We start from the raw sequence: 24546 nt of genomic DNA, 5'->3' as shown, positions 1-24546 counted from the left end.
GGCGGTGCTGGCTTCAATGTGCTAGTGTGGGCTTCCTGGGAGTTTCCCATCAACCAAAGACAGAACCACTCTTTCCCGTCTCTGGGGAATCTTAAAAGAAGATAGATTATAACTCAAGAAAATTATACAGCTTCGGTATAATGAAAGAGATAAAACATTATTGGATTAGCCTGTTGAAATAACAGCAGACGGTAAGGCAATAATATCAAGCCAAACAAGGGCCCAGAGCCGTCAGCTCAATTGCAGGGACACAGGGATGCGAGAGGGCAAGGCAGGATCACCACGCTTGCTACAACAACCCCCTTCCGAGAATCGGCTCCTTCCGGTGTTTGTTCCATTGACTCAGTTCCAGATAGCTGGTCAGGCCCGACTGGTGGGTGCTGATCCATGCTTTGGTGTCATGAATGTGTAAAGGTCTTAGGCCCCAACGCCTAGCCCAGAGGCAAACTCAAAGCAGATGACGTGGCCGGAAACAAACTGATTGAAAATGAGTCGGATTAACCAATTCACCTTCAACCATTTCCGGCCCCTCCGCCCACCCCCCCCCCCCCCCCCCCGCCCCAATGTGATCTCAACAAATTCACAGGAAGTTCTGCAAAGAGAGGGAGCATCCAAGAGTAAACAAAATACAAAGGGATGTTTTAATGTGATGGAATGAATGAGAGCGATAGAGCCTAAATGATCACTTGACTCAATCTAAACAATACAAATATTCTGGTTTTCAGTAACCTAAAGACCAATTGACTGCCCTCAAGCAACTTCCCCCCCACGCTCCAGATGGGATTTGCACAAAATCATGAGTGAGCAAAGTGAAATATACAGAGGTCGGGGAAGGTTCACACTGCACACTGCCCCAGAGCCATTAACTTGAACTTCTTGATGTGTCTCCGTGTTCTCTCTCCTAGCCACTATAATATCTCTCCCCTTCCTCCCTTCCTCCCACCCTCCCTTCCTTCCTTCCCTCCCTCCCTCCCCCCCCCCCACCTCCTACCTGCATTCCTCTGTCTGTCTCTCATTCAGTTATCAATTTCCCTTGCTCTTTTCTCCAGCTCAGGGCCTTCTCTAGGCACCTGCTCATGTCACAGCAATTCAGCTCCGCCCCGGAACTCTGCTTCTGACAAGCACAGCCTTGCCTCTCCTTTGCTCAGCATCAAAGGGAGCTGAGGAACCAGGATCCACTCTCCGCGGGATGCAGGGGGTGGAGACTCAATAACACAGGCACGCACATGTGCACACACACACACACACACATCCCACTTTCTCCTACATTTAATTTCGGAAAAAAATTCATTGTCAAGAAATGCCCATGTACGGAGAGGAAGGGAGCATCACAGTTAAGAGTCTAAACCTCTGGAGCCCAAGTGCCCAGGTTCATAGCCCAGCTTTGCCACTTCCTAACTGTGCAACCCTGGACAAGCCACTTAACTGTTCTAAGCTTCAGTTCTGCAGCTGCTGAATAGGGCTAACATGGCATCCACCTCGTAGGGCTGTCATGAGGATGGAATGAATTAACACACTGAGCACCGAGGCTGGCACAGTAATCATTCGATACATATTCACTGCTATTGTCACTGAATAAGACCATGCAGTCCTCAAGGGAGGAAAAACTGAATAGCTAGTCACTGATTCATCATTGGGTACCTACTATGTGCCCCTCACACAGTGGGACTTCAGTGTGAACAACTGCTAACACAGTTTCTGGCTGATAATACGCGTGAATGGGATAAAATTATACAGATGAGCAAAGGGAGGATTACCGAGATTCTTAAGCCCTTAAGCAACGTGTAGTTGACGTTGAGCTGTTTGTTCAAATCAATGTGCATTTTGCAAATAACATCTTTATTTCAAACGCTCTGAGTGGCACGGCCCTCTACCCTTGGGATGGCCCCAGCTGGGAGCTGGTATGAGGTAACCTGGCCTGAGTTCCTAAGGGCTCAGAGCTCTCGCAGTGTGCAGCCCACAGTAGTAGGTGCTAGAAGCTTTTCCTTCCTTAACAGTTAAGTGTTTCTGAAGCAGGGCCCACGCAGGGGCTGCCTCCATTCTGAGGAGGTGGATGGTTACACTGCCTTTGTCTTGTTTTCTGTCCTCCAGAACACGGAGACCAGTCTGACCAGCAATTCCATTTCCCATCAATGGGGACATCTGTAAGGAAGAAGGTCATCAAACGTTAATCAACCCTTGTTACACCCTGGTGCCCTCTGGGGTTGGGGGTGGGGTGTATAAGCCAAAAGGCTTGGTGAGTCTGCGCAGATCTCCTCTCTCCAGTCAGCTGTCCTTTTTGCAAACCGTGGTACTCGCTATATTCCCTTCTACCACAGAGCTTTTGTAGATGCTGTTTCCCTCGCCCAGTATACTCTTCCCTCCTCTGTTTATCTGGTTAATCCTATTCCCCATCGGATCTCAGTTGAAGGATTATCTCTGTGGGGAAGCCTTTCCTGACCTCTAACTCCCCACCAATCCATCATATTTTAAGCTCTTGGAGCATTTTATAGCAGTGACAATTACAGCTTTAAATATATTTCTGGGACAATTCAAATGACGTCGGTCTTTCTCTCTAAAGAGTAATCTCCACGATGACAGGATCTATATATGATTTGCTCGCCACTGAACCCTAGCACCTAAGCTGGCACCCAGGGGGTCTTTAGTAAACATTCTTTGGATGAATGCACGAGTGCTTCCCAGCTGGGTCACCTCCCAGGTATAGGATGCTGGCTAGTTTACTTGTTGTCAAAGTACGAAGCAGGAACTCTGTTATATACCGTAAGCACTGCGTGTTCTATGAAATAATAACAAATAATGCACTCTCCCCTCCCTGACATTTGCCTTTCCCATGAGGATTCTGTGGTTGTTGATGAGACTGACAAGTAACCGATTCCATCCACCCTGATACATCAGGTGTCTGGCCGAGCCTCCGATGGGCAGTATAGTTCTGCATACATCACCTAGTATCTCTGGGCCTGCCCCACTGGTGAAACGAGAAGGCTACAGCAGGAGATGTCCAGTGTCTCCTCCAACCAGGAGAAATCCTGTGGTTGTGCGATTACACACTCACTGGGCACAGGACCGTGTGAGCTTGTGCTGGTGGTGGGAGGTGAGCATTTCACCGGGGAGGAGAATGGATAGTGCAAGATCCACTGAGCCCGAACCTGGGCTCCTACACTTACTGTGTGACCTCTGGTCAAGTTAGTGACTCACTGAACCTTAGTTTCTTCATCAATAAAATGAGGATATTGATGGTACCTACTCTGTCATGTTGTTGTGAGGATAAAAAGATTTAGTGTTATGTAAAATGCACTTTATTTTGCTCTAAAACAAACTAGCCAACACTTATTTTGCTCCTACATGTGTTAGGCATTATTCCAAGCGCTTTGAGGTTTCATGAGAAACTCAAGACAGCTCTAGGAGGTAGTTAATACCACCAGCTCCATTTTACGGATGAGGAGACTGAGGCACAAAGAGGTCAAGTAAATTGCTCAAGGTCACAGTTACTGATGAAACTCAAGCACAAGCTGAGTCCAAGCACTCATCAAGGTGCCTGATACGTAGTACAGTGCCTGGTTGTTTTTCTGTTTGTTTTTTATTTTTATTCTTTGGGGGGAGGGAGGGAGGGGAGGGACAGAGAGAGAGAGAGGGAGACGCAGAAACTGAAGCAGGCTCCAGGCTCTGAGCTGTCAGCACAGAGCCCAACGCAGGGCTCAAACCCACAAACTGTGAGATCATGACCTGAGCTGAAGTCGGACGCTTAACCGACTGAACCACCCCAAGTGCCCCATGCCATTTCCTTTTTTTAATGATATCATCCAAAAGCCACACAGAGGAAAGGAAAGGGAAGGAGGAGTCAGGGGTGGGGGCATATTCAGAGCTCTTAGGTAATAAACTGGCCAAAGAATTTGAGAGCTGGAAAGGATCCCAATGATAGTCTAGTCTTTCCTCTGTTAATTCAGACCAGAGCACTGAGCACCAACTAGGCTGGGCCATGGGGACTCAGAAACAAATGGCACATGATCTCTGCTCACACACGTTGGGGAGAAAGACACACACAACCCAAAACATAATGTGCTAAGAGCTATAATAGGTATATGTTCAAAGTGCTACAGGAACACATAGGAAGAGTTAACTAAATTTACTCAGGGGTGGAGGCTTAGAACTTTTACAGAAGAAGGGGCATCCCTGCTGGATTTTGAGGACTGAATAAAAGTTCAGTTAAAAAAAAAAAAAAAAAGAAAGAAAGAAGGTAAGCATTCCAGAAGGATTCAAAGAAATGACTTGCAAATGCCGTGCATTAACAGTCCTGTAACATGAAGCATTCTCAGGTGTGAAAATAATGAAAGATAAAGTCAGGAGCCAGGATGGATCTCAAATTTCATAGCACCCGCCCCCCAACCCAGCATCCCCTGTGCTCTTGCCCTTTTCAATTATTCTCTAGAACTGCCCAGATTTCCCTTTTCCAACCGACTCAAGACTCCTTACTTTTCTCATTGGTGACCTCGCAGGCTGGGCCCTGGAATCCAACAGGACAGATGCACTCACAGCGGGATTCTGAAAAGACAATGCAGACAGAGTGTGAAACACAATTCCTGGAGTTCAGCCCTCCACATCACTTTGCCATTAGGTTAAAATAGGGGAAACATTTAGTTGAAGGGTTTAAGATAAGAAGGTCCCATGCTAAGAATACCTACTCCTTCCCTGAGGGTCTTGTGCTCCTGAAGGGTGGTTACTGCCTGTCACGGGGAACCATACGGAGTTGCTGAGGGGAATTACTCGTGAGCTCATGTTTGACCCAGTGATGTGAGTTTCCAGTGTTGGAAGCTACGTTAGTGGTCGCGGAAGCCAAGGGTCACTGGTGCTCAATTTCACCCCGAGCCATCTAATTTTCCAGCCTCTGCTCGAACACTCCAGTGATTGGGAACTCACTGTCCTCAGATGTCTCGTCCCACCTTTGGCCAATTCTGGCCCTTTGGAAGTTATTCCTTAAGTTGATCTGTAACATGTCACCTTGGAGTGACATCTGGATCACACAGAGTCCCTTCACAGGATTATCCTTTAGAAGTCAGGCCCATGAACAACCCTGTCTCTGGCTTTGCATTCTCTCTCACACTAGTGCACATCCTTAGGTGGGTTCCAGTTTCCAGGTCCAAATTTCACATGAAGGCAAGGGGAATTCAGCAACCCTGGATCACGACGTTGAGCTGATGGGCTGATCCCATTTCTTGCTGACTTCCTCCCCACTTCCTCCCCTGTCTCTGTCCTGACAGCAGAACTTTCCAGCCTTAGGCTTTCACTTATGTCTCCGTTGCTCCCATTCACCTTGTCCAAGAAGCTAGACACATACTCTCCAACCTCAGTTGGGAACAGGTCTTCTCCTGTCTCTGCCCGGTTGAGCTGGCTCTGTCCACAGAGGTTCTGCCCTAACTCCAGCTGGCTCCCTCCCTGGGTGCAGATCTGCTGGACCCAACTGCACCTGACACCCTCTTTTGGCTTCACGCTGGACTGGACTCTTCCTTGGCCATTATGACAGGAACACAAGATCCCAGGCCTCAGCCAACCCCAAATTTGCCCTGCTGATCGCAGTGGCCCCAGATATGGCCCTTGAAGTTAGGAATCAAGTTCAAGGGGCCCATCCTTGCTGCTGCTCCCCCATCCCCCCATCTTCTCACCATGCGTTGGTCAGGACGTGCACAGCCTAGGCCTGCTACTTCAGTTGCGTGATGTTGCCACCTGCCATGTCCATTGTGGCTGGAACCAAGGCATTCCGGCGGCCAGGGTAGATGACCTAGTTGCCTGCACTCTGACTTCTTGGGAAACAGGCTAACCCTTGTCCTACTGGTCAGTACACTTCAGCGGGAAAGTCCAGCTTTCCCACTGGTTTGTAAGCTGGTGGAATCATGGATCCTGTCTGCCAGCGGATTAAGCTGTGGATCAGCTTCGCAGCCCTGATGCCATAGTGCAAACATCTGGTAGGCTTTTTCAAAGGCCGATCCCCAGTGATTCACTTTAACTAGCTCGGGCTGAGACCCAGGGCTTTGTGTTTGTGCAAAGCACCCTGGGTGATTCTCACATGCAGCTCGGGCTGAGATCTGCCTTAGAGGAACATCGTGCTATTTGCCCATGAGGTGCACCTGAGTTCGGGCGGGGGGGGGGGGGGGGACGGGGCGGGGGGGGGGGGCGGGGCGGGGCGGGGGGCCTCTGTCCAATCCCACCTCATTGTGCTCCAAGGAGGCGGAGACTTCAGCAGTTGTGAGCCACACCCTGGCTGCAGATTAGAACTACCTGGAGAGGGTTTACCCTTCCTGATGAGGAGCTTTCTCCAGATTCTCACACAAGGATCCAGGTGGGGGCCCAAGCATCAGTAGCTCTGGGTCTCTTGAATGCCTGTTCAACATGGAGAAGCTCAGTTTACGAGGCTCCAAATGGCCAGGGGGCTCTTTTTGTCCCCTGAGAAAGCAAAGAGGACTTCATGACAGACCGTGGGGCCTCAGGAAGAGGACCAGGGATTGATCTAGAACTCTTCTTGAGATACTCTGGAGGGCATATGGATTTGATGATGTGTTCTGGCCACAGCACCAGCCCCTCCAGATAATGTCTTTCACAGGGACACCAGCTGCCTGGAAACGGTACCTTTCAGGACAGGAACTCCATTCCCTTGGCAAGGAGCACAGTGGCAAGAGCTGACTTCCTTCTGAAACTCCTCCAGGGCCCGCTTCATGTTTTGCCTTACTGTGCTGGAGTAGGCGAAGTCTGTGGCCGTCACCAGTTCATACAGAGGCTCTGCCTGGGGAGAGGAAAGGGATGTATTTCAACAGAAAATATTCACCAAATAGAAGGATAACGCAGGGGTCCGCAGGAATGAGCAAGGGGTCGGTGCACGGAGACGGGTGGATTCATCTGGAACCGGATGGATGACCCATCCTCTCTTTGAACCACCCTATCCAATATCCACAGATAAACTCATCTGAGATCAGGTCAACTCTTACTGAATACCTCCTAAGTGCCAGGCATGAAGCATGAGTAATGAGTAACATAAAATCCACACTCTCAAGAAACTCAGAGTCCAGAGATAAAGACACGGTAACAGATTCTTACAGCACAGCAGGTCCGGAAACGGTGGAAACGTGGAATGCGGGCAGAGGAGCAGCTGGTTAACCTGCCTGTGGTTGGGGAGAGGAGGTGACTTTCAAGCAGCTCTTTGAAACTGTTCTAGAAGTTTCGTCCCAACATGGCTCCCCCATCCCAACTTGGCAAGAACCATTCACGTCACGCAAGAACCACCATCACGAAGCCTTTCTCCAGCTCCCAAGTTCACAGAATATCTTCCCACTATGAAGTGCTCAGAATACTGTCCAGTGCTCATCTGATACAAAGTCTCTTTACCCAATACAAATTCCATCTCTTTGCTCCTTTGTGGTCATTCATTATTATTATTATTATTTTATGTGTTGAAATCTCTTTTCCTTCTTGAATTAAGAAGGTAAGTTGCTGGAGATCAGGACTTTATACTGCTCAGCTCTGGGGTCTGGGGTCTAGGGTCTAGCCCCAAGCTTCGTGAGAACAGCTAATAAAAGTGGATGGTCAACAAAAGGGGGTGGGAGGCTTCATCAGGGCAAAGGCAGCTGGCTGGGAGGAGAGGGGCGGAAAACAGAAACCTAGCCACAGAGAGCGAGCCGCTGGTCACCAGCGAACCTGGCAGTGTGCGACCAGAGGAAGCCACAGATGGCTGTGGGCTAGGAAAAGCCTGGGAAGAAGTGCAAAGAGGTAGTTAAAAATGTTTGGAGCCTCTGGGTCCTACTTTCAGCTCCAGGGCCAGGTTCCTCTCCAGATTTTGTCTCTGTTCCTGCCCTAATCCAGCTCTGGAGAGTTTAGGGTCTAAATGCAGGCAATCATACCTAATAGAAGCCTCCAGTGGGAAGAAAATTGCTTCCATTTCTTAATGCGTCCGATGCTGACCTTCGCTCCAGTGGGCAAAGCAAGGCCCCTCGGTGGTCCCATTGTCTCACCGTTTTGTGGTCAATGAATTGATCCAGAGGCGGTTTGCAGAAGCGTCCAGCCTGCTGGCCGCACGTGGGGGAGGGAAGGGGGGTTGGCTGTATACCAGTATGAGCTCCTCCAACAATCCGTATTCCCTGTCAGAGCACCTTGTAAGGCTGCCTTTAACCCCCCAGGCCTTCTCCTACCAGCGCGGAGATGCGCTCCAGGACAGAGAACAAGTCAGTGGCAGAACCCGAATAAACCTCCTCCATGTGTTGTGTTCTAGAAGCTTTGCTGACGGTTCACAAACGTGAGCCCACTCCGTCCTCACAAGGTAGCAATTATCAGCCCCGTTTTCAGATGAGGTTAAGTGACCTGAACAAAGTCAAAGAGCTCTTTAATAGTATTTCCAGGATTCTAACCCAAAGCTTTTGTTTTTCTTACGAGCTCGTGATAATTATTGATAAAAATGGCTTCATTATTCCCATTTTCCAATTCCTATACCAGCGTTCCCCAAATTTTGCAGACTGGGGTTTGCCTTGGAACTGAGCAGCAACTCCTAGGACTCTATAGCTCCCTTTTAATTCTAAGTTAATATGGCATGATTGTCCCTTCTTTCGTTCCCTGGCCGTTCTTCTTTCATTCGTTTCTCTCTTTTCTCCTCTTCTTCCTTTCTCCCCCGTCTGTCTTCCTTATTTCTCCCCCCAAAACACAGTCCTAACTACTCATATTGACCACTGGGTCCTACGCACACTTGCCCTTGTGAACATGCCCTTTTATTTATCATATTGCTGCAAAGAGATGGTCCTCGCTATTTATTAACCTCCATGCCCTTCCTTGTGACGGACCCTGGTGATCACCATTCTTAATGATAATGAATAATTACTGGAATGGTAGCAGTAATCCGGTGCTGAACTAAATACATACATTCTCTAATTTAATCTTTACAACAATCCTATTGAGACAGGCAGTCTTCTGTATCCCCATTTTACAGATAGATGAAAAAGCTGTGGCACAGAAAAGTTAAAAAGATGGACCAGAGTCACACAGTCAGTAAGTGGCAGAAAAGGAATCGAATGGTTAGCATTGTGGTTTGTGTCCTTTCAGTGAATATTTTTGGATAGTTAAGTGGACAGGTATTTACACCAAAGCAGTGGCATGAGAAAAGTGCAGTTTTGGGGCGCCTGGGTGGCGCAGTCGGTTAAGCGTCCGACTTCAGCCAGGTCACGATCTCGCAGTCCGTGAGTTCGAGCCCGCGTCAGGCTCTGGGCTGATGGCTCGGAGCCTGGAGCCTGTTTCCGATTCTGTGTCTCCCTCTCTCTCTGCCCCTCCCCCGTTCATGCTCTGTCTCTCTCTGTCCCAAAAATAAATAAACGTTAAAAAAAAAAATTAAAAAAAAAAAAAAGAAAAGTGCAGTTTTATTTTCCACTTGCCTCACTTAATAGCATATTATAGGCATTTCCCCATGCTGTTCAATATTCTTTGATACAAATTTTTTCCTAGGTATAGATGGTTATATAAAGTGTTGTTTCAATTTATATTCTCATCTCATTTTATGAAAGTGCCCATCTCATTTCTCTCAATGATATCGAGTATTACAATTTTTTTTTTTTGAGAGAGAGAGAGAGAAAGAGAGAGAGAGAGGGAGAGAACCTCAAACAGACTCCACTCTCAGCACAGAGCCCTACACATGGCTTGATCGCATGACCCGGGGATCATGACCTGAGTTGGATGCTCAACCGACTGAGCCACCCAGGCGCCCTGTTGAATATTATAGATTTTTAATCATTGTCAATTTGATAGGTAAAAAAATATCATGTTGTTACTTTTTCATTTCTTATTCCTAGGAAAGTTAAACATTTTGCATATTTATTCGTCATCTTAGTGCTAAGAGTTGTCTATTTCCTTTGAAATGTGTCTTTCTTAGAAATTGTATCATTCTTTATACATTTAGGATTTTGTTTGTGGCAAAATTATCTTGTGGGGGTGTTACCTGTCATTTAATTACATTCATGGTTTCCTTATTTGACATCCAGAATTTATTTTGGGGGGTGAGCTCCAATGGCTTGAGTCTGACATTATCTTACCAGGCAATGTTACCACAACATCTGTATTTTAACCCTTCTCTTGGTCAGAGTAATTTGCCATTAGAGAATCTTTGAGTACAGCGATTTAGAAAGGTACGGTGGTCACACCTTCAGAAAGGTGTGATTATCACTGCTTACCAAGTGATCAGCCGCTTTTCTTTCTGGATACATAGCAGGGCTGCAATTCCCTGACGTTCTAAAGGGCAGGTTTGCAACATGACTTGTTTTGAGCAGTGGAAAGAGAGCAGAGGGGGCGTCCTTTCCAGGGTGAAGCCTTCAGGACAGAGTGAAGGGACATATCCCCTTGCCTTACCAATGCAGCGGTGATCTTCGGAGCATATGACCACATCAAGCCTCCGTGGCCCGGATCCCTGAGTGGCAATGTGAAAAGCCCCCTCCCCAATATACTTTGGGCATGTTGTGTGATTGAGAAATAAACTTGTGTTGTACTCAGTCCCTAAGACTTGGGAAGTTTTTTCACTGCAGCATAACCAATGCCTTCCTGACCTCTGTGGGAACACCATTCACAACTATATCTTTTCCTTCTACTCTGGGAAATGCCTGAGCTCTATACAGTAGCTTCTCCATCAGCTTGGACCTCAGACGACAACCTAGCCACCCTGGCTACTTATAGAAATGCTCACGAGTGGTTGAGTTTGTGACTAGGTTTGCCAGTCCAATACAGAATCTCCCCAGTTACAGCTGAATTTCAGATAACAAATAATTTGGTCATATCAGTATGTCCCATGCAATATTTGGGGTATGCTTATATTAGGAAATTATCCATTATTCGTCTGAAATCCAAATTTAACTAGACATGCTATATTTTCCATTTGCCAAACCTGGCAATTTTTATGTGACTCCTTTAATAATGCAAAGTGTCTTTGGGATTTTTTTAATCCATTAACGACCGTTTCTCTGGGCCCCGAGCTTCTCCTTCATGACATTGTCACTACACTGCCTTCAGGCACTTCATGTTGCAAAGAATTCTAAGACCAGAACCACCTTTATTTTTTTTAGAATAGGTTTGTTTCTAAAAGTTAAAAAAAAAAAATCACATCATAGGATGTGTTTCTGTATCGTTTTGCTCTCAGTACTTTTGCCCACTTTTCAACGAGTTCTGCATTTTGTGTCATCAGCTCAGGGACATTTCCCTTATTATGTCCATGATGAATGCCATCTTCAAATTTAATCTTGTCTCTTTCTCAGGAAGAAGTCCTTGAGTTTCAGATTTCTCCTTCTGTACTCTCTTCCATCATATTTCTTTTACGTCATTGTTTTAATCTCTTTGTCTTTCGCTGCTACATTATGAGAACGTTTTTATGGCGCCTTCCCACATCACTGACTCAATTTTCTGCAGTGTCAATTCTGTTCTTTACAGTTTCCAACGTAGGCTTTCCTCTGCTATTGTGCCTTTGGTTCCGTGTAGTCAGCCACTTCCTTTTTCATCTGATGAGTGTCTAATATCTCAGCATCTCTTTTTTCTTTCCTGAATTCCTCATTTGCTTAAATCTTACGATAAAAAGGCAAATGCATTCCAAAATTCACTTCTATTTTTCCACTTTTAGATGTAGGCTTGTCTTCTGAATCTTGAAGGTAATTTCAATCTTTTGCGTTTGGAGTTCTCTTTCTGTGTCCACGGCTATTGTTAACTCTGGGCAAAGAGCCGTTTCTCTGGGTCGAAAGTCTATCAGTGAACGGTGCGAGGGGGCTCTTCGGTGTTCTTCTTCCCCACCCACCTGGCTCCTACGCCAATCGTGTTTCAGGTCTTGATCCTCAAGAATGCTTTATGCATGCGACCCCTGGCCAACACTCTGTCTAGGAATCGCCTGTCTAGTGGCTTCTGCCGTCCTGGAAAACAATCGCCGCTCTAACTACCTGGCGGGCTGACTCTGCAGAGAAGAATTATTGTGAGATAATGTGGAGGCATCTGCAGTTTTCTCTAGCTGGAAAGAGTGCATGGAAGAGTGGGATGTCCAGAACATACGTTTCCAACTCACGGCAGGGACTTACAAAAGGAAGGGCTTAAAAGTCTTCAGTAACCTCACCTCCCCAACTGCCGAAAACATCTCTGCTTCCTTCACCTTTTCCCCCTTTCAGCCCACACACCCGACAGTGTGATACTTTCTACTACATCACACACATGCTGGGCCTCTGTGCCTTTGGTAAAGTGCTGCATGCCTAAGACCGTGTTCAGGCCTGAGATGCTTAGCATGCTGGCCTGCCCTACCTGTCTTCCTCTCTTCCTTCCTCTCTCTGTCTTTTTCACACACACACACACACACACACACACACACACACACACACACCAGATCACATCACATGCCTGACACTTGACATTCCCAATGCCCGGTCTGGCACATCCAACCCATTCAGGTAGGTGACCAGGGAAAACTCCATTAATTCTCGGTTTTGGGGGAAAAAAAAAAAATTCAGGTAAGGTGTAAGTGACAAGTAAAGACCGGGGATCTATTTTCCCCTGAGCTCTGTTCACTCCCATGCCCATCCGTGATTCCAAGCAATGTCACCACACCATCAGCCAACCCCAGAGTTCTCTGGAGCTGCCTACAACCTACAGCTGACTTTATTCTCCTTGATGCGTGTCAGCAGCTGTACCCTAAGTGTCACTACTGAAAACGGCAGAGGACAGGATTTGAATGGCAGCCTTCTGTTCTGCAGAAACTATGCATTTGACATACAAATTAAGACACTGGGCAACTGCCAGGATTGGGAGCTGCAGAGCATCACGTGAAGAGCTCCGGTCCCTCGTCACCCCTCCTTGGCGGCAAGACGAAGTCCCGGGGGTGGGGTGGAGTGGATGCCAAACAACCAGTGAGTGTACAGACAACAGCAAGGAGAGGATGGCCCGAGATGGAGCACGGACCCCGTGCAGAAGTCCCCACAGGCAAGGACCTACTACTGCTGATGTGTATGACAGTCCTGTTCTAGCAAACGTCCTCCTACTTTAAGGTTGCAAAACTGCTCTTGTGTGGGTGACAGTTGGTTGGGATCATTAGTTTTTATTCACCAAACCCACAGGAAAGTCTGGAGGGGAGGGAAGAGGTCAAAGTCTCGGGCCCAGACCTAACAGAGACTCTTGAGCAGCCACAGATGGATGCTCCCTCTGTGACCTCGATTTTCATCAGCCACAAAACGGAGGTAAGCACACGCAATTTGAGGATTAGATGCAATAACATGCCCAAAGACCCCGGCAGAGTGTCAAGAATATAGTAGGTGCTCGAAACGTCACTGATCACCGTGAAGTATTACCCTGTCCTGTACGACGGTCATGGCTGCCCGGGTCTTACCGGTTAGCACAGAGTGTATGTTTCACACTTGCATCTCTCTGCCTCTCCTCCAGCGGCTTAGTTCCTCTCACTCTGCAGGAACTTAGCAACTATTTGTTGGTTGAATGAACGTTAAAATACGCAAATAATGCCTGGAGAGAGTCTCTGACCAAATGGAAACAGTATCAATTTAAGAAGGCTGGAACTAGAAGCTGATGGTTGATTTCCTTTAGCAACTTGGGGGCCTGAGTGGGAGGGAGTCAGGGGTCTCCAGCTGGTGCCCAACAGTTATTTTGTAATCGGTCCACTCCAGATACATTATCTACTATAATGTGTGTGCCTTGAGATTAGGGTGTGGGTCTTCTTGAGCTCTGTATCCCCCAGCCTGGCTCCTAGTAGCCCCTCATAAGCTGTTTAATGAATAGAGGAAAGGGTGGAGAGAGCAGCTCCCCAGATATACCTTAATTTTGATGATGTCTGGGTTGTACTGCACGGCGTCTCCCCACTCCTGCATCAGGTCCGCGGTCGGCAGCTCCTTATACGCCAGGGCGGTGATGTGCTCACTTGCCCCTCCTCGCACAAGGACCACCAAGTCATCCACCATGGTGTCTCTCTTGTTTCTGTCTGGAATCGACACAGAGACCTGGCATGTCAGGGGATCCACTTCGGCACCCTGGAATTTGCTGCAACCCAACCTAGTTACCATGATATTCACTAAGCTCATCCTGGAGGTGCCAGTAGACAAGATGCAATCCCGCCAGCAAAGAAGTCACGACGCAAAGGGCAAAAGGCAACTCACCCAATCAAATAGGACACAAGTTGGGGGCAGGATAAGGAGGGGACATCTATAAATGCCAGTCACTGAGTCTATGGAAGATAGATACCTGATGGATATTCATATATATGGAGAGATTGATAGGTCATAGATACATAAATAGGTTGATAGGGAGATAGGTTATGGATCATTAATGTGTCAGCCAGTAATCTAAGTGTTGTATTAACTCACTTAATCTTCACAATGAAATAGGAACTATATAATCCTCATTTTGCAGATAAGAAATCTCAGGCACTAGGGGTGAAAAGGTTGATCCAGGTAGCCTTGCTGAAGCTCTAAGCTACGTCTCTTCTTTGTATGGGATAACAGAGGCAGGAAAATTTGTAAAAGCTGGGCTTTGTGTGTGATAGATACCCACTAAAGAGCGTCTACTATAATATGATTATTGTTTTGATCTATGTAGTTTCCCAGAAGGCCCTCAATCATATCAGTGAGTCCTTCCCATTCTAATTTGTCCATTCACCCCATGCCAAAAGAACTGTGTCAAGTGACCACTTAGCTTTGAGCCCGCAACCCTGTGCACCATGGAAAGGAATCTTGTATACTGCTGGTAGGGGGACAGCGGTACAACCGTTTTAGAAAACGGCTTTGCATTCACTAGTCCAGAAAAAGTACACGGTCTACAACCCAACAATTCTACTCCCGGGTGCATTCCTTGCAAAATACTTGCATGCGTGTGCCAGACAAGCACAGAAGAATGCTCTAGCAGCAGCGACTGCACTTGCGTGAAACGGGAAATAACTCAAATTCCACAGTGGAATGGACAAAGTATTATATTCATACATTAAAATACTAGGCAGCAATGGCAACTAGCTGTAGTTATACACACATGATAGTGGACGAAAACACCACCACCACCCAGAACTGAAAAGAGTATATTCCATCCATATAAAGTTCAAAAACAAGCAACGCTGAGCCGTATTGGTTAGTGATACACATGGTGGTAAAACTATTAAGAAAGAAAGGATGTGTTTAACACAGAAGCAAGGATGGTGTTATCTCCAAAAGGGAGGGAGGAGTTGGCAAGTGATGAGGGTCCTGCCCAATATTCCATCTAGTGACCTGTGCAAGGGATCACTTTACAAATCTCCTTTTTATTTTTTTAAGTTTATTTATTTTTGTGTGTGTGTGAGAGAGAGAGAGCGAGAGTGAGAGAATGTGCACATGGGAGAGGAGCAGAGAGAGAGGGAGAGAGAGAGTCCCATGCAGGTTCTGTGCTGTCAATGCAGAGCCCAATGTGGGGCTTGATCCCACAAACCATGAGATCGTGACCTGAGTCCAAATCAAGAGTCGGACGTTAACCAACTGAGCCACCAAGGTGCTCCCTATGAGTCTTCTTTAAAGAGTACCTAGGGGCACCGGGGTGGTTCAGTCGGTTAAGCGTCCGACTTCAGCTCAGGTCATGATATCACGGTTGGTGAGTTCGAGCCCCGCGTCAGGCTCTGTGCTGACAGCTCAAAGCCTGGAGCCTGCTTCAGATTCTGTGTCTGCCCCTCTCTCTGCCTCTCCCCTGCTCATGCTCTGTCTCTGTCTCTCAATAATAAACTTAAAAAAAAATTAAAGAGCACCTGTGTTCTGTGCATGTCTCCCTTATGGGACCTATCTTCCAACCCAGCCCCACCAAAATGAGCAAATAAACAATATCAATCACACATCAGTCAAGAGTGCAAGGGATGGTTCTAGACCAGCAGTTCATTTTTGTCGTTGTTTTATTTTGTTTTCTTTCAGGTGTTGGAACTCTTTCTCCACGTACGATCCCCGGTGCAAGCTTAGTAAAGTGGAGTCGGTGGGGACTGCTCTTTGAGGTACAGCAGAGGCCGGGGCCTGGGGCCCTGCTGATTGGTCCCTCTTTCCTACTCTACTTGCTGTGTTGATTCCCAGCTCCCTGGAATGACCTCCAGGTTCCCTGCTCCCGGACACTCGGCTTTGATACCTGCCCCCTCCAGTCTGGTCTCCCCTGCCGTGCGGACTCCGCTACATGATTTATGGCTTTGCCTGCTTCTCCAGACTCTACCCCACCCATTGTCTCGGAAGGACCAGCCTCCTCCCCTGCCTCCCCCGCCTTCTCCACCGGCCTCCAGCCAGGCCAGCTCCTGGCTCCCAGAGTAAATTTCCATTGCCATTTTTTTCCTGCCTTAAAAACAACCTTGCCGCTTTACTCCCTGAGTGACAATTCCAACGTGCCCTCCTTTAGGAAGCCGGTCCTGATTCTCCAAACTGGGTTTGGTGCCATTGCTTCTTTAATTGTTTGCCCACTTCCATGTGAGCGCCACGAGGGTGGGAACACAATTTCATTCACTTTTGTATGCCCAGCACATAGTAGGAGCTAGGTAAGTTTTTATTGAGTGAATTATGATTTTAATTGAAATTCCTTAGGATATCCAGTCTTTAGCTTGAAGAAAGATTCGGTTTGGGGGAATGCTAAGAAGGGAAAGATAATGAGCACAGATTTCACATGCCCCTGCCACTTACCTTTTATTTCCCTCAGAATACCCTGGCATGTGCCCACGGACACACCCAGACTGACGTAGACCTCCTCGATGGCAGCACCGATTTTGAAATCATTCTTGGCACAGGCTTGGACATCCTTAAGGGAGTAATCTGAAGGAAGCAAGAAAAGAGGCCCATGACCTAAAGGTCATTCACCCTGTCACCTTTTCCTGTCATCGATTCCAGAAGCCTTGCCCTTCCTGGATGTCATGTCGCGTGACTCAGGTTCAAATCAACGGGTGGCCAGCCTGACGACCAACAACGCAGGCAGCCATGACATCAGGGTGGAGGCCTCATGAGAGGGCGACAGAACCTTCCCCTTTCAGGGTCCTCAAAGGCTCTGAGGGTCTTTGCTGCCCTCCCGAGAGTGGAAGTGCTCAGAGTTGTTTTCTGAGCCTCTAGGGGTCGATCCAGTAAGTACAGTTTGCTGTAGTGTGTCCGCCTTCCCCTGACCCACTCTTCTTTAATCTTTGCTGGAGTAGAGAGGGCAAGTTCATTAATTAATTGAGGTGATATATTTAAAGTGTCTGGTCTAGGACCTGGCAAAGAGAAGGGGCCGATTTCTCTTATTTCTTCTTCATTTTTGCCTCATTCCCCACTTGTTTCTCCCTAATTCTCCCCAAGGCAAGCTCTCCTCCTGGGCTTGCTCAAACTTGGATGTGACTTGGTCAGCACCTTCCGCGGTACATTGAGGCCAGGCAAGGAGAGGAGAGCAGTCCTGACTACGGAGTTCTCCAGTGGTGTTAAGCGTATATCTGTTTTCCCTCCAAGCATGTTCCTGGAAATATGAATTTCAAGATAACATCTCTTGTAATTTTTGCAATAGTAAGTATTATAAGAAAATGTGCTTCCGTGGTCAAGTAAGTGTGACCAGCGTTGTATCAGAGGAGGTGGACAGGTCATTTTATGGCAGTAGCCTCGTGGGATGCTAAAAGTGGGATCCACTATATGTTTCCCCAGTTTGCTTGATAACAGAATCCTTTTGCAGGAAGCAGTTTGAGGAAATAAGAAAAGTGCTCTGGAAACCAGTGGTATGGAGGAAGGTATCCTTGGCCTTAGTGAGAATGAAGCCACACCGGCATAAATTTACATACATTACAGACCATGTGTCCTCTTGCAAGTGCAATGGCCTTATAACCAAGCCCTGGGTCCTCCACTGTGAACGGTGTGACCCAGGGCAGGTCACCTAACGTGGCAAGTGCCAGAACCCTGGACTGGGAAGCAGGAATCACACCTTAGGCCTGCAGATGGTTACAAGTGGTAAGTCCTGTAATTACATCCACAGGGAGAAGAGATTGCCAAGGGGCATCAGGAGCTGGATGTCGGTTAGGCGGCTGTGGTAACAATCTGCGATCCTGCTACTTAAAATGGGGTTCACGGATCAGCAGCAATGACGTCACGTCAAAGCTCGTGCAGAATCTTGGGTTTCGCCTCAAAGTTACTGAGGGGACTTGCTAATCAACGAGAAGGAAAAAAATACAGTCGAGGTTGACTCCTAGGTTCTTGGCTTGAGCCACTGGTTGGATGGTGAAACCATTCTGAGATGTGGATGACCGTGGAGGACACAAATTCGGCAAAGGAAAGCAAAAGCTGACTTTCGGGACACGGTAAGGTCGTGATGTTTGTTGGGCATCCAAACGGTGATATCAAGGGGACATTCTGATGAGAGCTCTTGGGTGCTGGGAAGAGATCCAGGGGGAAACATACACTGGGAGTTCTCCACATACCGAAGACATTTAAAGCCATGAGACATGGATGCTGTTGTCTAGAGGAAATAGTTGTAGAAAAGAGGACTGCCCAGACAGTTGTAGAAAAGAGGACTGCCCAGACAGAGGGCTTGGTGGAGGAGGACCCACTAACAGGTTATAAAAAGGAGAGATCTGCAAATGACACTACAGCCAGGGAGGGAGAAGGGAACTAGGAGCAAAGCCCGTAACTCTCCTCCCACCACTTCACAGAGCTCGTGTGTGCCCCGGCAGGAGAGAGCCATAGTCCCCTGGGCAGCGTACCTGCTCTCTCCATGGCCTCTTTGTTCATAATGAGTGTGTATTCGTAAATGCCCCCCAGCACGGCCTCTGTGATGTAGTGGGTCCCGAAATCACGGAAGAGATCTCTGTACTCCCCGTAACTGTACTCCAGGGGCAGCAGCTTGACTCTCTGAAGGAGTTCGTAATGGAGCATGAGGCTTCTGGGCTTCAGCTTGTAACGTGCTACTTCAAGGTCAGAGCGCGCGTGCAGAAATGTGCTTTTCTAAATGAAATACCAACATGGGAAAAGCAGACCTTTAAAGTTAGGAATCTGGAACGAGAGGATGAACTTTACAAATACCATCCGATGTTCCTGGCCTGGGGTCGTCACTCTTATGATTCCTTTAGGATACTTGGGGGAAGACGGTCTCTTTGACAAGCTTCCATTTCTCATAAATATTCCGACGTCCTTTCAGCTTGGGAGAGTTTGCTCTTAACTCACCTCCTTTGGGGCCACCCTGGTGGGATACAGGGTCTGCCTGCCTGCAAAGGCAGCCTCTTTGTTTGGGCTTTTTAAGTTCCAAAGAAAGGCCGCTCAAGAAAGAGAGAAAGTGGTGCCTTAGGAAGGCTAGGCATTACAGCGCATGGCAAGAGTCAGCCAGCTACAAGCCTGCACGCCACATCAGGTGCCTGGTGTTATAAATAGAGCTTTTTTTTAGGAGGCAGCCACGCCCTGTCGTTCGTGCGCTGTCCATAGCTGCTGTCACCCTACCACGGCAAAGGTGAGCACCTGTGACAGAGACCCTATGGTCCTACAAGGCCTAAAGTACTTGCTATCTTGCCATTTACAGAAAAAGTCTGGTGACCCCTGGTGTGGGGGATAGGCTGAGAGATGGCGATGGGAGGTGATGTGCAAACATCCTGATGTGCAAGAATAATCTGAGGTGAGAGTTTCCTATCCTGGGGTGTATGTGGAGAAAAAGGTAAAAGGGTGGGAAGTGTTCATGAGGCATATTCTGTCCCCAATCTTAAAACTCAGAGCCAGTCTGACCTATGAGCCCTAGAATGTCATGCCAGCTCCCACTGTGCCAAACGTCTGGGTGCCTGATTGCTCCCTGCCTTACTCTCACCTCATTCTAGTTCTGCCCCAGAGACTCATGACTCTCCTTTCTTCCTTACCCTTCCAAGCTAAGCAGTGCTCTGTTCACGATTTTTCTTAATACTGTAGGTTTCTTTTCCTGCTCGGGTTTGGATAAAACCTTCCCGCTCATCTCCCTCCGTTCTCTGGCCTGCTGTCAATGTTCCAATCAGAGCTGACGTCTTAAAACCCTGATGGTATTATAGACATGCCTTGTTTTATGGCACTTCATGGACACCGTGATTTTTAGAAATTGAAGGTTTGTGGCAACCCTACGTTGAGCAAGTCGACTGGCACCGTTTTCCAATAGCATTGGCTCACTTTGTGTGCCTGTGCCCCATTCTGGTAATTCTTGCATACTTCAACTTTTGCATTGCTATTATATTTGTTATGGTGATCAGTGATTACACCCTGCCGAAATCTCACATGATGGTCAGCATTTTTAGTAACAAAGTATTTTTAATTAAGGTATGTACATTGTTATTTTAGACATAATGCTACTGCACGCTTAATAGACTATAGCGTAAACATAACTTTTGTATGCACAGGGAAACCAAAAAATTCATAGGACTCACTTTATTGTGAATTCACTTTATCGTAGTGTTCTTGAGCTAAACCTGCGATAGCTCTGAGGGATGCCTCTATCATAATGCCCCTCTGGGCTTAAAACAAAACTGTGCATTGGCTCTCTATTGTCTCCTGAATAAAATCCATTCCCTTACGGTGAATATAAGAACTCACACCCTGTCCCCTGGTAGTGAAGCGTTCCTCCCCATACCTTACCAGTTTCTGCCCCCCCACACCACACTTCAGCCCTAATCCAACTTCTCACTGTTTGCCAAATCTGTTCTTTTCATAATACAATTCTGCACATGCTGTTCCTTTTGCCTGAAATGCTCTTCTCTCCCTTTTCGGCTCGACACGCGTCTACTAATATTTTCAATACTCCTTAGCTGTTGCTGCCTATGTGACACCATCCTGTATTTCCCAGACACACACACCATTTTCCAGGACTGCATTGCACTTTGCTTATATTTCCTTTATAGCACAAACCAGGCTGCATTACAACTGATATAAAAAAATTAAGAATTAGTTGACTGCATACACGTTTGCCTCTCCCCCTAGACTGTGAGCTCGAAGGCAAGAATCAGGTTGTATTTGTCTCTGGACCCCAAGCCTACTATAGTGCCCAGAACACTGTAAGCACGCTATCACTGGATATTTGAGTCAGGGAGGCAGGGAGGGAGGGGCTAAGCAGGAGAAAGGGAAGGAGTAAACAGATGGCATTTTCTCTTTTCTTCATTTTCTCCCCAACAAAGTATGATCCTTTTCATTAATACCACCCTCCATCACTGTATTTCAGTCTTAACCACCTACTAGGTGCCATTCTAAGTCTAAAGATGGAAGAAACAGCCTCTGCCTCCAAGTTGCTCAGAGCCTAGAAGGAAAAACAAAGACAGTAACAGACCCATTAGCATTTACTACTCATTTTCTCCTGGTTGGTATTTCAGCAGCAGAGCCCTTTCTGAGCCCCTCACCACTTTCTCCTCCTATGAATCAGTAGAGACGACCTGGTCTCCAGGTTCCACTCAGATTAATTTTCTAACACATTTCACCCAAGTTGAAAACGCTTAGTGGCTAGAGAATAAAATGCACCTTCCTTGCTCGGGAACTCAAGGTTCCTCAAGGCTGCCTGTCACCTGCTTCTCCAACATCATATCCCAATACTTCCCAGTCCAATTACTCCTCTTCTACCAACTCACGGGCTTTGACCTTCATCTTACGGGCCAGGGGGAACAGGCAACATGATTAGATTAGTATCATGGAAACGTCTTTCTGGCAGCACATAAATCTCAGGGGCAAGTTGGGAGACAGAGGAGACCCCTAAGGCGGGGGCCATGCAGGAGGTGCAAGGGTCCGGGCTACTTAAGATGTAATCAGAGTTAGATTAAGAAATATTGGAATGTGACACTGAAGGATCTGGTGGCCAAAAAATGTGGAGATGAGAAGAGAGCGAAACAGGATTCTGAAATGCTTAGGTTGGAAAACCAGAAGGAAACAAATGCTATTTAGCACAGAAAATGTAGGAGGAAGAGCCTGCTTGGAGTGTCAGCAAGGCATCCGGGTAATGATGCCCATAAGAGTGTGCTGTGCAGGACAAAGTGTAACAGAAAGGTCAGAAGCAATAATGAAGGTGTGTGGCTTGCCCTGGTGGTGGGGTAGGGTGGGGGGTGGTGGGGGGGGGTGGGGAGGGAGAATGAACAGAGGTCAACTGGGGTAGCTGGAGGGTAAGAAGAGAAGATGGCCACAAATTAAATAAAGAACAGGTGGGGAGATTAGACCCCAGAAAGGAAAGTGATGAGGAGCAGAAAGCAAGTGGGAGGAACAGGTGCATGATGGTGTGGCCGACTCCAGCGGAGGCCCCAAGCCATCCAACAAGAAGGGTCTTGGGTGACATCCTGGAGGGGGAACTTCAGCTGAATGTTTAGGACAGAAGTTAGATCGCTAGAGGCTGAAACGTCTCCAGAGTGGATATGGTCTGGGAAAGCTACCTGCTCAAGCTTAGTGAAAACCACAAGATAAAGCTCATTGGAAAATGAGAGAATATAAACATAAAAGAAGAAAATAATGATATGCCACACGGCCCGGCCTTTCTAAGAAGTCAGTTCAAGGAAGACCACCCTGTTTCCTGGTGAACAGATTTTCAGGACCACGGAAATACAGGCTGGTTGCTAGGCCTAGCAGTAGTGGGGAATACAGACACAGCAGGGCATGAAAATCGAAATGGATGCATGGGAACTGAAGGCCAGCAAAGGGTACTTACGGTGTGAGAGAATCGTTTGATTCTGCGAATAAAATGTTTGCCGTTAGCACTTGCGCTGCTAATGCCAATTTCAAATATTCCAGGTATTTTTAAACCAAAGCCGGAACTAGACATGCTTTTTCCTCTCTCCGTGATGCTACGTTCAAAATCTGAGTACGACTCATATTCAGTCAGCACAAATTCGTATTTGCCTTGGGTCTAAGGGAAGAAAAAAGAAAAGGTTTCTTACTTGCTTTGACTCACCTCCGTTCCGTACAAGTCAACAGGTACCCACTGAACTCTTAACATGTGCTGGGCTCTCAACTGGAGCCTCTGCATACAGGAATCTCAGAGCCAACTGTGTGCCCAGCCCCAGGGCTCCTAATCCAGTAGGAGAGTCAGACTGTGGGTGATACTCAGAGGTGAGTGCGTGATTTGGGTTTCAACTGGCAGAAATGCAGGAGGGCATTCTGGACTGGGGACTCAGCTTAGGCAAAGGCACACGGGTGGAAAAGAACGGGATGTACTCTACGAAGTAAAGGGATTCTAGGGTAGTTGACCACGAAGAAGCAACAGTGAGGGGAAGGGACAGGGGTCGTGAGGGAATGTGCTGTCATCAAAACACTGAGGTTTCTGTATTACTTGGTCCGAAATTTGGACTCAATCCAAGATGAGCCAACATGGATGTAGCTGAGCCTCCAGAAGATCATTTTGGGACAGCACGGTGGTTGGACTGGAAGGGCTGAATCTGGAGTCAGAGAGACAGGCTGGTGAGAAGGCTGTAAGGGGAGAGCAGCTGACAGCTGATGAGGTGTGGTCAAAGGCGGCGCAGTGGGGACAAAGTGACAGGGGCAGGGAAGTGCCTCCCGGAGAACTTAGAAGAACTGTTTGCTCAAAAATCCGTTCTCGTTGTTCTGTGCCCAAGGTACTGCCTCGATGTCCTTGGAGGGACCAGTCCCAATGGTCTCTGCCCCCACATATTGGCTTCTGGTTGCCTGCAGTTCCCATAACACTAAGCTGCTGAGGAAGGGAGCTGCGGTGAGTCCAACTGTGGCCTTGGGGTAAGGTTGCCTGAGGTGGAACGCGTCCCTGCCATTTTCTAGTTGAGCAACCTTCGACAACAGGCTGAACCCCTGTATGCTCAATGTCTTTTTTTTATTTAAAAAAAAAATTTTTTTAACGTTTATTTAGTTTTGAGACAGAGAGCGACAGAGCATGAACGGGGGAGGGGCAGAGAGAGAGGGAGACACAGAATCGGAAGCAGGCTCCAGGCTCTGAGCCATCAGCCCAGAGCCCGACGTGGGGCTCGAACTCACGGACCGTGAGATCGTGACCTGAGTCGAAGTCGGATGCTTAACCGACTGAGCCACCCAGGTGCCCCTCTTTTTTTTTTTTTAAGTTCATTTTTATTTATTTTGAGAGAGAGAGAGAGAGAGAGAGAGAGAGAGAGAGAAAGTGAGCGAGCAGGGGAGGGGCAGGGAAAGAGGGAGACAAACAGAATCCCAAGCAGGCTCTGTGCCGTCAGCCCAGCACCCGATGCAGGGCTTGAACCCACGAACTGTGAAATCATGACCTGAGCTGAGATCAAGGGTCGACGCTTAATGGACTGAGCCGCCCAGGCCCCCCTGCCTCAGTTTCTTCATGTGTCAAATGGAGACAATGTTTGTCCCTCCCATTGGACTTGTTCTGAGGATTGAGTCTGTATGGATACAACACCACACAGCACTCCAAAAGCACGGGCTATGCAGGGAGACTTACGATGTATGTCCTGCCAGGTCAGGGGCTATTTTAACTGGGATGGTAACTCAGCTGCTCTGAGATCCTCCCTCGAAGGCAGAGGCCCCAGGGGTGCCAGTGGGCACCACGGGGGAGGTTGTGTTTGTCCACGGCTCATTTATTTTTATTTTTTCTTTTTTAGCCAATACGTACGCGTGGAGAGAAGAAGGGGAGGAGGAGGAGGAGGAGGAGGAGGAG

General features: G+C 47.6%; 1 protein-coding gene across 1 annotated transcript in view; it reads right to left on the bottom strand.

Annotated features, from left to right (window-relative positions):
* Positions 1-1990: 1990 nt before the first annotated feature.
* The window catches only part of C8B (complement C8 beta chain), a 37233-nt gene continuing 14677 nt past the window's right edge, over positions 1991-24546 (bottom strand). Inside the window, exons 6-12 of the mRNA XM_047082199.1 lie at positions 22594-22791; positions 18674-18914; positions 16647-16775; positions 13800-13963; positions 6619-6772; positions 4471-4539; positions 1991-2142 (exon numbers count right to left, since the gene is read on the bottom strand). Of these exons, the coding sequence (XP_046938155.1) occupies positions 1991-2142; positions 4471-4539; positions 6619-6772; positions 13800-13963; positions 16647-16775; positions 18674-18914; positions 22594-22791 (1107 nt within the window). The remainder of the gene's footprint in view (positions 2143-4470; positions 4540-6618; positions 6773-13799; positions 13964-16646; positions 16776-18673; positions 18915-22593; positions 22792-24546) is intronic.

The sequence above is a fragment of the Lynx rufus genome, unplaced genomic scaffold, assembly GCF_022079265.1.
Source record: "Lynx rufus isolate CCGP_SWC_20201006 ecotype Redwood Valley unplaced genomic scaffold, mLynRuf1.p SCAF_2, whole genome shotgun sequence".
Classification (NCBI taxonomy): Eukaryota; Metazoa; Chordata; class Mammalia; order Carnivora; family Felidae; genus Lynx; species Lynx rufus.
This window is presented reverse-complemented; position numbering and strand designations above follow the sequence as displayed.